Source organism: Mus caroli, chromosome 8, assembly GCF_900094665.2.
Source record: "Mus caroli chromosome 8, CAROLI_EIJ_v1.1, whole genome shotgun sequence".
NCBI classification, from domain to species: domain Eukaryota; kingdom Metazoa; phylum Chordata; class Mammalia; order Rodentia; family Muridae; genus Mus; species Mus caroli.
Window position 1 is genome coordinate 15070390 of NC_034577.1, and position 12732 is coordinate 15083121.

At 41.4% G+C, this 12732-nt stretch overlaps 1 protein-coding gene across 1 annotated transcript in view; it reads left to right on the forward strand.

The window, feature by feature from the left end:
• The window catches only part of Agpat5 (1-acylglycerol-3-phosphate O-acyltransferase 5), a 35929-nt gene that overhangs the window by 5326 nt on the left and 17871 nt on the right, over positions 1-12732 (forward strand). The window contains exon 2 of the mRNA XM_021170198.2: positions 10641-10710. Coding sequence (XP_021025857.1) covers positions 10641-10710 — 70 coding nt within the window. The remainder of the gene's footprint in view (positions 1-10640; positions 10711-12732) is intronic.

Here is a 12732-nt window from a genome sequence, read left to right on the forward strand (position 1 = left end):
TAAGGTGCTGCTGTTGATGTACAATGCGCAGACTCTTCTAGGGCTTGTACCTTGTACAGAAGCTCCTTTCAGCGTCTCAGAAACAAAGACTTTCTATGCAGTGGCCAAATAAACTGGTTTGCTCTTTCTTTNGCGCTGTCTTATCGAGCATCCTGAACTCTTCCTGAGTCAAGTTTGCATCTGAATCTTGCTGAAGGAACTAAATTCCAGGGACAAAATATGTTTACTTAGAGGGGACTCACAGGTTATCCAATCTGACCCTTGTATTGGGACTGAATTCTTTCCACATTCTGGAATCCACTATCGGTGATCTTTTTGAAAAAATCTTAATTGTTTATGTGTTCAGTTTTGTTCCTTTTTGCTTATTTATCATCTTTGCGATTCTTTCAAACCCCAAATTACTTGCTTTGTTTAGCTGGGAGCTGTAGAACTGTGTGGACTTGGGTGTGCCTTTGCTTAAGCAGAATAAGCAAAACTTTGATTCAGGAAATTGTTTCCCAGGTGTAGTTCTAGTCTAATACAGCTTAAATCTGGCTAGGAAATTGGCTATCGAGAGATTTACAAGACAGTTTTTGAAAAATATGGTTAAGATTTTATTTCAGTATCTTTTGTTAACATAAAACAAACTTGACATTTTGTGTTTCATTTTTGAAGTCTCTTATAAAACAATGTTGTTTTACTCTGAGAATTTTCTATATTTTGACCATATCCTTTTTCCTCCTGCAGTTCTTCCACATCTTCTGCCTGTGTAGTTTTATTGTTGTTGCTGTTTGACTTTTTTATTGATTCTTTGTGAATTTCACATCATGCACTCCAATCCCACTCATCTTCCCATCCTTCTGTATCTGCCCTCTGCCAATGGGAACAAAAAATAATAACAAAAAACAGATCTGTGGAAGCTGCGGTTTGTCACGGTGTGTCCCACAGTTCATCCTTTAGCTCAAACATCTTTACTTGCAAATGTTCCTTGCATTGAAGGTTTGGTTCTAGGCCTCTGCCTTCTGCTACACTATCAATACTGGGTCCTCACTGGGAGTCTTCTCCAGTATCCTGTTGTTGCCCTGTGTCATGGAGATCCTGTAGGTTAGGATATGCCCGACAGGCCCCTTAACACACTCCAGCAGTTCATAGATGAGGTANGTGTTGGTGTGTGCCAACTCAGCCCTGGATCTAGGCCTGAGTGGCAGCTGAGTTGGTCAGCCTGCCAGTTCTCTTGCATACACATCACCAGGGCCAGCTCTACTGTGCTGCCCAGGCTAGGTGCGGGTGCTGTAGCCAACAAGAGGCAATGCCAGCTCTCCTGCTTTCAGTGTCCTCGGGGCCAGCTTTCCCACACTGCCCAGTGCCATGCTCTCCCTAGTGCCACAGCTGGTGAGGGGTCTGGCCAGCTCTGGGCAGTCCTTGGACAGCAACATGGCTCCAGGCAACAGCCTAGACCAGTGATATCCAAAAGGCCTTTGATGATAACATGGGCCATAGACAATGACACAGACCCCACCCAACCCCGATGCTGCAGAGTCATGGACCCGGACATGGTCCTTGGCAGCAGTATGGGCCAGGACCTCACCGTGGCCTCAGGTGGCTGTGCAGGCTGTTCCTCGGCACCTGAGCGTCTCCAATTCCGCCTCTCTTCATTGTGTAAACACTATTCCACTTCTCTTTCCCCTCTCTCTGATACTTACTTGCTCATCTTGGTGGGGGTCTCCCACTCCACCCACACAGGCAGGGGTCCTCTGGGTGTCCTCTGCCCCACCCGTGCCGTGTGGTATTGGGTGGGGCTTGTGTAGTCTTTGAACACTTTATTTTTCTATTTTAAATAACAGATCAACACTGAAACAATCAAAAACAGATCAACAATCAAACACTGAAACATTGGAGAAAGCCACATTTCCGTACTGCTTTCCCTATGCATACCTTCCTTAGGTCTATAAGNAGTCTACTGTGAAACTTTAGATTTCTTCCAAGAGCTTTTGTAAATAGATCTAATTTTGAGGAGCTGTGGGAACTTGGGAATTGACACTTCTTAATGGAACGAGAAGTTAATTCTTTCTGAATTTTCATGTTACAGTTTCTTAGACAGTGGCTGATATTGTTTGTTTGTTTTTTGTTTTTCAAGACAGGGTTTCTCTGTATAGCCCTGGCTGTTCTGGAACTCAGTTTGTAGACCAGGCTGGCCTTGAACTCAGAAATCCACCTGCCTCTGCCTCCCAAGTGCTGATGCCCGGCAGTGCCTGATATTGTGATAGCTAGAGAATGCAACACTAAGTAATACTTTCCCAAAAGGGTTCTGGGAACTTGGGTCTTCATCTGCGTGTCCATAGACCAGCATTCACATTTGCACTCTGTTTCGGGTACTGTGCTGGTGTCTAGTGGGTGAAGAACTATGGAGCTACCACACTATACTTACTAGTGGGGAGANAAGCAGTAACAAGACCATTCACATTGACTGCTTTGTGGCCTCGCTTAGCCTACCGGGTGGAGGGTAGGTGGTTAGAAAAGTTTCTCTGAACAAGTGCCAGAGCAAGTGCTTTGAAAAAGGTCCGGTGTTTGGGGACATTCGGACAGTCCAGGTAGAGGTGCTGGTCAGTGTAGTGAAGAAGTACATGTGATGAGAGCGAGAAGAAGCCTTCCACGTCTATTTTTAAAATAGCCAATGTGGGGTCTGGAGAGGTGGCTCAGAGCATAAGAGCAGGTACTGTGCCTCCAGACGACCTGAGCTGCTCCCAAGTCACAACCACCTGTGACTCCTGTTCCAGAGGGATCAAGTGCCCCTGGCCTTCTCAGGCACTCATTTGCACATGGCAATGCGCCTGTACAACATGTACACACAATTAAGTTAAAAATAAGATCTTTAAAAAAAAAAACACTAGCAAATATTGCTTTTTGGTTGGTAACAAAGCCTTTACTGAATGCTGCTGTATACCAGTATTGTCATTCATCCTTACGTGGTAGGCACCATGCTTAGCTTTTTATAGACAGAAAACAGGTCCAGGCAGTTCATTTGTGTAGTCTTCATGGCAGCCCAGTTTGGAGGCTGCGTTTGAAGACGTGTTTACAGTTGACGATTGAAGTGAGTTCACTGTTCTTGGGGTATTTGTGCTATGAAAGCACAGAGAAACAATTACAGAAAACACTTGATACCTGACATTGTTGGATGGTTGTTTACCAGCTTTTCCAAATAGAGGCAAAGGAGATGCGCTTCACTGCTGATGACAAGTTGACTCTTCACTTCAAGACAACTCACGTACGGCAGAGCGAGGCAAAGTGGTTCTCAGTTGATACTAGAGGGAATGTGACACCAGAATTGCTGTGAAGTCTTCAGGCTCAGGGTTTAAGGCCTTCTCCGTGCTGTGCTGCCCTGCTGGGCCAGTCTCTGTCCACCCCAACTGCTCCTTTTTGCATCATAAAAATAATCTATAGTGCATTTTAAACTGGTCCTCTGTACATTTAAGGTTCAGTCCAGACTTGTGCTGCTCCTTATCTGCCGTCACCATACCCTCCGTTTTTGAATCAATAACATCATTTTGGCATGAAATTACTATGTCATAATGTGTAGATTGTCTCCTATTCAAGATTGTAGTCAGTAAAAGGAGAATGATCTTCCTTTTGAACAAAAAGGGTAATATCTCACAGAGAATCCTGTTCAGGAGGCTCTGTGACCCTGCGTTAAATTTTACTTTTAAGGAGTGGGGGCTTTTGAATGGTTTGCTAAGATGGTTGTGTTTATCTAACNAGGTTCACATTTACTGAGACTATTGAATCCCCAGGACTATGGGGATATAAAATGGGTAAAGCAAGACAGTATAAAAGAATTCTAGGACTGCCAAGAAACAGAGCAACCTTTGTCTGAGCGTTTAAAAGCCTGTGNTTTTGGAATTGTTAAAACTGCAGCACACCAAGGTTTACCTTGTTTCTCCCATGGCATTTAAGGCAAGTACAGATGGAAGTATTAGGAAGGTATTTGAGTGTCTCTGTGTACANGTAAGAGGTAGTTCACAGGCTGGCAGCTTTGCTGCCATGTCTATGGGAATCCAAGGGCAAGAAATAAATGAGTTCACATCTAGGAGAGTTATATTAAGTTCCAGGCTAGGGACCAGTGTTATACATTGACAAAATAGCTGTCATTCAGGATAGAAAGAAGTTGGTTTGTAACAAAAGACAGTAACTGTGTAATGAGTTAAAGACCAAAATAAATACATAAACAAACAACTTTGGAGATAAGCAATAATGCAGTTGAATCCCAGAGTTTTGCTTTTGTTATTTTTTTTAAGATTTATTTATTTATTTATTTTATGTATAGCTGTACAGATGGTTGTGAGCCTTCATGTGGTTGTTGGGAATTGGGTTTTTAGGACCTCTGCTTGCTCCAGTCAGGCTTTTGTAACTTTTAAGTGAGGTTGGAGCTGTTCTTTGTATTAGTAGGTGACTCTGTGAGTTGTATGGATCATGGTGAATGTTACTTCTCTGTGTACCTATATAATGTTTTGTTTCCTTCCTGAGGGACATTTTTTACGTTAGTTTTTTTCCTTAAGGATTTCTTGCATATTATCCTTATAGTTAATATTCAGAGTGAAAAAAGGTTCTTTAAGACAAAACACTTTATTTAATTAGGGTAGCTCAGGCTGTCTTCAGACTCATTATGTAAGATGACCTTGAACTTTGGACACCCCCTTCTTAGGGGGCGTGTGTGCCAGGATTTATGTGGTGCTTAGGATCAAATCCAGGGCTTTAGGCATGCTAGGCCAGCACTCTACCAATGGAAGTGTATCCGCAGGCTTCAGATGTGAACTTTTGTGGAGAGTATTTAATAAGACATCCGGATCTTGGAGTGAGAGGCCTGGGTATAATTCCTTTTTCTTTGTCACACTGTAGCAATTCTGCCTCTCAGCCTCAGTTGAGAATGGAATACATTTGTCATGCTGTTCTGAAGACTTTAATGGTTGATCTTTACTGTCACCTTGACTGGATTTAGAATCGCCTAGGAGATGTGCTTATGGGTATGTCTGGGAGGATGTTTCCAGAAAGTGTTTACTGAATGTGTCCTCATCTGATAGGGTGGGGCCCTGGACTCAATAAAAAAGGAAAGGAAGCCGCAGGGTGAGCAGCAGCTTTTATCTGTTTCCTGTCCAGGGACACAGTGTGGCCAGCTACTTCACACTCTTGCTGCAGAGCCTTCCTACATTGAAAGACTGTATCCTTTCTTAAAAGGCGAGGCAAAATAAATCCCCACCCCCAGGATTTTTCTGTGTAGCCCTGGCTGTCCTGGAAATCAGGTCCAACTGTATCTGCCTCCTGAGTGCTGGGTCTACAGGAGTACCCACCAGGCCTGGCTAAAAGAAACCCTTCTTAAATTGCTCCTGTCAGACACTTTGACACAACAATAAGAAAAATAATTCATACAAAGACCAAGTGAGATAATATGTTATATTTTTTAGTTCAGAGAGTAGTAGGTAATCGATAGGGAGGAAAAAAAAACCTTTTGAAATAAGGACAGTATTGAGAAACATGTATGCTGATTGTATGAGTTTTGTGATATGTAAGTTTCTACTCAATTCACATGGTAATTGTGCATTCTGATCATTAATCAAATAATAATAGTGTTTACTACTTTAACCTTCTTACAAATTATAACTTTACTAATTTGTAATTTAGTAAATTTATTATTTATTTAATGAAACATTTCAAATTGGACTCAGAAAAAGACCACAGGTTTTGTACATATTATAGTAGAAGTCCCTTAGTAGGTGGAAATCCTGTGTTTCTTTACAAGGACATGTCTAGAACACGTTAAACAAAAATGAGGAGGAGTGGTTGCACCCGTTAGGCTAACCAGTGAACATGCCTGTTAAAGCCGTATGTCTTGTGTGTGAGCATTTTTTTAAATATGTAGAAAATCCCTAAAATAGCTAGTATAATAAGTTCACACGCCAGTAAGTCTCTTATTACTGTAAAATATTGTGCAATGCTATGTGCATTCTTTTATGTGATTGGCACTGGAGTAGGTTTCTTTACATCAGTATTTACCCATACAAGGTGGCTACTGTCATTCAGGCCTTGGAAAGTTTTCAGCTTCTTTGAAACTTGTGGGGTTACTTCTCCAGTTGTACGTGTTGTCCATGGTTGGCTAGACATAGCACATGACTGGCGCATGGACCTAAAGACAGATTAAAGAATTCATTTCAAATGATTTCAAGCACAGAGTTTAAATTGTACATGCACTCTTAGCTAATGTCCTTGTAGCTGCATTTTGGTGTAATTGGAGGGATATGGACTAGTTAGCTATTTCTTTTACTTGATGACAGTTTTGAATGAAAAGCATGTTAGATACAAAAATAATTTAACTGTTGACCCCCCCCCACACACACACACACACACACTCTCTCTCCCTGTATGCCTTCACTCCTTGAATTGGTTTTTATCAGATAGCTGTTCCAGATTTACCAGGCATATATGAAGTAGTTTATGTAGTTTCGTTTATGCCACTGCAATCCTGTGAGGAGCAATTAGTATATTATACTTTATAGTTAATGCGATAGATATAGAGAAAGCAGATACATCACTTCTCCTTCTTGTGTAAGATGGAGGGCTGGGATTCAAATGTTAAGTCTTACTCCGTTTCTTATACTTTGCAGCCTGTGGTCTTAGTGATGATAATGTTATGAAGGGCAACCTCTTCTTCAGACTGTGTCTGCAAGGCCTGTGAATTAAATGACCAAAGGCATACTAACGGTAGAGAAATTGCCCATTTTAATGATGCTAATATTTTCACATGGTAGGAAGAAACTTGGAAGAAATGAGAAACCCTACTCGGGGATTTTTCAGGTGAGATTATGTAGTGACTAGTGTAAAAGAAGCTACTATATGGGATACCAAGTGTGGGAAAATCAGTGCTACACACCTCAGGGTGGTCACACAGACTCGGACTGACAGCTCAGGTCTTTCTTCTGAAGAAGGGGACTTCTTTAAAAATGAGAAGTTCATGTCTTCTTTATAGAAAGTTCTACTCCAGCTCTAGGCCGAAGACTGGGGGCAGAGAGCTTTTCTTGTGCCTGCTATTTCTTAACTGTTTTTATTCAAAATCATTCTTATGCCAAAAGGGCATATTTTGGGTTGAGTTCTTTCAGCAATATCATTTATATTTGAGACCAATGAGATGTTTTTCTCACTATGTATTGTATTTCAACTTTCATGCTAAACCTACGGAACTTTACTGAGATAAATGAAGAACATATCTTTAAACTTTGTAGTTCTTCTTTGCCACCGTGACCAAAACACATGACTGGGAGAAATGGTTTATTTTGCCTCCCAGTCTTGGTGATTTTAGTCCCTCACAGCAGAGAAGCCTGGTAGAGCAGCTCACTCAGTGGCAACAGGAGTGTGCTCATGTGATCATGGACCAGGAAGTGTAGAACAAAGCCAGAACTAGGGGCCCTAGTAACCTACTTCTGCCAGCTAGGCCCCACTTCCTGAAGGTTCCACCTCCCCCCTCCCCCTCCCAAAAAAGAAAATAAAAATAGTGCCACCAACTGGANAGCAAACACCCCAAACATAAGCCAGTGAGGAGAGAAGGAGGTAGGGGGGAGAAAGGAGAGAGAAAGGGGGGAAGGAGAGAGGGAGGGAAGGACGGAGGGAGGGAAGGAGAGAGAAAGAGAGAGAGAGAGAGAGAACACACCAGCTCTCAATTAGCTTACATGTATGTCATGGAACAAATTAAAAACTATGTAACCAGAAAATTATTTTATGAGTCTTTAATTTGTCTATAATGAGTCTTTAATTTGTCTGTAATTAATTAACTGAAAAAAAAAGGAAAATTAATTCCTTTCTCTAAAGACTTTAAATGGACCATTTTTTTAGTGTATGTGTGTGTGTGTCTAGGTCAAAAGACAGCTTTCAGGAGTTGATATTTGACCATGTGGACCCTAGGGATCAAACTTAGCTCATCAGGTTTGGCAGCAGGTATCTTTATACACTGCATCATCTTTATACACTTTATATCTTTATACACTGCATCATCTCACTGGCCTTAGATACGTTTTGAAAAAAAGTGGAAGAATCAAAAGTTACTTGAATAATTATAAAATATAAAAACACGTTTTCATGTGCTTTGTATTAAAAGTGCTTTGTGAAATACTTTGATTAAATAGAAGGTTCACACAATGATGTCTTTAAAAGTCTCCAGTGCAGTGGGGCAGTGGTAGTGCATACCTTTAATCCCAGCACTTGGGAGGCAGAGGCAGGACAGCCAGGGCTACACAGAGAAACCCTGTCTTGAAACAAAACAAAACAGAAAAACCCCAAAAAGTCTCCAGTGTATTTAATATGTTCTATTTATATTTATTTTAAGATTAGTTTTATGTTCAAANAGAGACATAGTTTTACTAATACAAAACAAAGCTGTAAATGTAATGATTCCATGAACATCTGTCTATTGGAAATTATCTGGGTACTCAAGTCTGGGCTAGAGAACAGGCCATACGGGATCAGTCTGTACAAAGTATCCTTGGACCTCTCCTAGGACTCTGAGTAGAACATGCCGTGGTGCAAAGCAGCCATGGTGAGTGAAGTCTGAGGTTGGGCTCAAGACGGAAAGACATTGGTGAGGAGCCAAGAGAACAGCCCNAGAGAGAATCAGAGAATCAAGGGCGTGGGCAAACATACACTACATATCTACAGTTTTTATCTGTAAATAGTTTNTAAATTCTTAACCCTTTAAAAAAATTCCCCAACCCCTACTCTGCAGATCAGACTGCCCTGGAACTCATTGTAGAAGCCTAAGATGGCCTCGCATTCACACAGTCCTCTGACACAGCTCCCCAAGTGCTGGGATTACAAGACTAAGCTACTGTGCCTGCCTTCTTAGCTTTTTAAATTTTAAAAGCACTACAACCTTGTAACTAGTTTTATACTTGTCAATAAAATAACAGTAACTGGGACTGGGGAGATGGCTCAGGCTGCTTTTCCAGAGGGACCCAGGTTCGATTCCCAGGAGCCACACAATGGCTTACAATCATCTGTAGCTATAGTTCCCAGGGGTCTGATGCCCTTTTCTGATTCCTGCAGGCCCCAGGCAAGCATGGGGTGTACAAACACACATGCAGGCAAAACAGATGTCTTTCTGCATTGCTCTTCACCTTTTATATTGAGGCATGGTCTCTCACTTGAACCCAGATCTCACTGATTGGCTAGTGTAACTAGCTGGCTTGCTCCAGGAATCCCTGTCTACACTTCACTAAAGTTCTTGCTGTGTAGCCCAGGCTAGCCTCAAATTCCTAATCCTCCTGCTTTAGCCACTTAAGTGTCAGGGATTTCAGGCGTGCACCACTACATCTGGTTGAAAGGTATCTTTGAATGGTTTGGGTATTATTAGCTTGGAGGCTAGAGATGTCTCCAAAGAACCTTACATAACTTACATATACATACATCCATACACACATACATACATACTTACACACATGCATACATTTACCTGAAACACTGCCATGGGTCTGTAGTTCTTGTAAGTGTACCCAGTGGTCCTTAAATAGTTCTACTTTATTTCTAAGAGTGATCATGAGCTGGCATCCCAATATTAACTCTGCACAGATCAGCTAACCATTGGTTACTTATTTGTTTGATTTATGTCGTTTGTAAACTTGATTAGAAGTAATTAGCACATGTGAACACACTGTGCAGTTGTCTTAGAGCAGTAGCAGAAGCCTTAGTGTAAGTCCTTGACATCTAACTTTATATTATGTAGCTGCATTGTTTTACACAGGGCTTATTAATGCCCTTTCAGTTTTTGTTATCATTATGGTATTTGTGAGTAGTTTCACCATCAGGAAGGCAAACCTTTCCGGCATAGTAGACTCCAAAGCGTTCACTAACTTATGCATACTTCTTAGTGACAAAGTATAAGAACAACTACTAAGTAAAAGCGCCCCAAAGGAAGGAAACAGATGAGCAACATCAGTCATTTCTTCCCTTCAAGTCCCTTTCTAATCACTGGATACTTAACACTTACAAAACAGAACAGTACAGTGAAAACCTGGCCTCATCCCTTGGTTTAAAAACAGAGTGTAGCCAGGAGGGTACAGTGGCCCCGACTTGATGTTCCAGCTCACAGGGACCTCTGGCCTCCCTGTTGTACTCCCCTGGCTCCTTAGCCTGCGTTTTTGTTCAGCACACAAGTGGACTAACACAAGACTCCAACACACAGCTTTCATTTGGTCTTATGCTCAGAAACCCTTTCCTCTCATTTGCTAAAATATATCCAACGGACACAGTAGCTCTCCATTTTACAAATCCTTTAATATANAGTATGTTCATAATATTTGGGTTATTTCCCATTATGTTATTATGAATATGTCCATCTCTCCCACTGGACTGTAGAGCCTTATATATTATTAGCGATCAATAACTTCTTGTGGATTTTTCTTACAGTGATATCAATCATTCTGTCTTACTTTATGATCATTAACCTGTCCTACATTTAAGTACTTTGTAAGTATGAGCTATTTATAGTGTGTGGGGCTCCCAAGAGAACTCTGATGTTTGTTAGTCATAGATAGAGCTAGTAACATTGTGTCCTTGTCTGTTTCCTTTCACATTCTTTTTTTTTTTTTTTTTGTCAAAGTAATGATTCTTTTTGTTTTCTCTTTTAGATATTGCTATATGGAGATTTGCCAAAAAATAAAGAAAATGTAATATATCTAGCGAATCATCAAAGCACAGGTTTGTATTTCATTTGATGAAATTTGGGTTTTTCTAGAAATGGTAAATGAGCATTAATATGTACACACACATGCACACAAACACACATATGCACACACACATATGTTTTAAAGACAGGATTTCATGTGACCCAGAATGGCCTCATACTCTCTAAGTAGCTGAGGATGATTTTAAGCTTGTGACACACCTGCCTTCTTCTCCAAGGTGCAGGAATTCAGGTGCTTTCTTTGTACGCCCAGCTTATGTGGTGCTGGGTATTAAACCCAAGGCTTCATGCAAACGAGGCAAGCACTGTCCCATCTGAGCTACATCCCCAGCCCATCAAAATAATATTTTAAGGTCATTTATTTAATGAGTTTTATCATGTGTGTGTGTGTGTCTGTGTAGGCCAGAAGGAGAACACCAGATCTCCCTGGAGCTTGAGTTGCAGGTAGTGATTAGTCGCCCTGGATGGATTTGGGGAACTAAACTGGGGTGCTCTGAAAGAGAAATATGTACTCTTAACTGCTGGGCTTTGTCTCCAGCCTTTAAAATATTAATCGTATATATTTAAGCAAACTAAGGTAGCTTTTGCTTTTAACATAAATTTGCTATGGATTTGAATCTGGCTTGCAATTTTATTTTACTTTTTTGGTGGGGAGGGTAAGGTTAGTAATGTGAAAGGTATGGNTTTTGTCCAGGCTTCTCTTTTTCTTCCCTATTTCCCAAAATAACCCTTTAGTTTATTTGGTTTTCTGTCTCTACGTTATATTTCTAGAAGTGGGATTGGTGGACCCAAGTGTATACATTTTAATTCTTAATTCTACACCTAGCCTTTTATTTACTCTGAGACATATTCTTGCTATGTTGCCGAGGCTGGACTCAAACTCAAAATTCTCCTGCCTCCGTCTCTGGAGTGGTGGATCACAGTTGTATGCTGCCACCGTTTGCACTCTAACTGTGTGGTTGTTAAGCTGCTTATTGGTATGCTGGTGTCTGACTGCTCATTTCCTGGACACAGTGCTGTTATAATTAGCTGTAGTTCCTGTTGCTCTTTAATCCTGGTAGCTTAATTCTAACTTGCTATTTTTCCGTCAGAGAAGGCACCAGACTAGTTTCCAGTATAGAACTGTATTTACTTTCAATCAGGTCAAATATTTAAAACTACCTCTTTTTGAATGATTATCAATGAATTGTGAATTATGCCACTAGTCCTGCAGTCCCTTCATGAGGGTCCTCCCCATGAGGCACCGCACAGGTACAGGGCCCAGCCAAGAGGCCAAATGATTGCCTAAAGTATGCTTTAATTCTCCAAATGATTCACCTCATCCAAAATCCCACTTCGTATATTTTCTAAACCACGGCCACTTTGTGTGCATATGTTCTATGGTTCATTTTGATTGCTTTGAAAAGCTCAGTACCTAGCATCCCAAAGCTAGAAGCATCCAACCGTTATGATATTCTGAATGGAAAGCCACTTGTGCTGATGGCTTTTATTTTCCTCCCACCCCCATTTGGTTGGGATTGTAGCTCTTGTACCCCCTGGACCATAGCTAACACACAGGTAAAGGAGCTGAAACACATTTTCCTCTGTGTGACACACTGGAAAACTGATGAAGCTCCAAAACTTGATAGGGATTTTGATATCAGATGTATTATCCTGGGTCATGTTCATGAGACTGGCTCAGACTCTGCGTTTGACTTTGAGTCGAACCACAAAGTGGCCCAGAGTGACTCTCTGCTTCTAACCAGCCTGTCTGACAACCTGGCTGGCCCTCCTCACCACAGTCTGCCCTCTTGCTGGTGAGGGGAATTTTTACCGCATGGGCCATGGCAGCATCCACTCATCTCCGTCGTACTTCTGTTGGTTAAAGGTGGATCCCACTGCAGGAAACTAGAGTTTCCCATCAATGTCTTTCTTCTCAGTTTTATGGAAATAACCTTTCCTTAATGGAACTGTAATCCTACAAGGACAGGTGGGACCATGTACTCTTGCTCTCCTGTGGGTCTCGCAGTAACAGGGCTGCTGAAGGCACGGCTGTG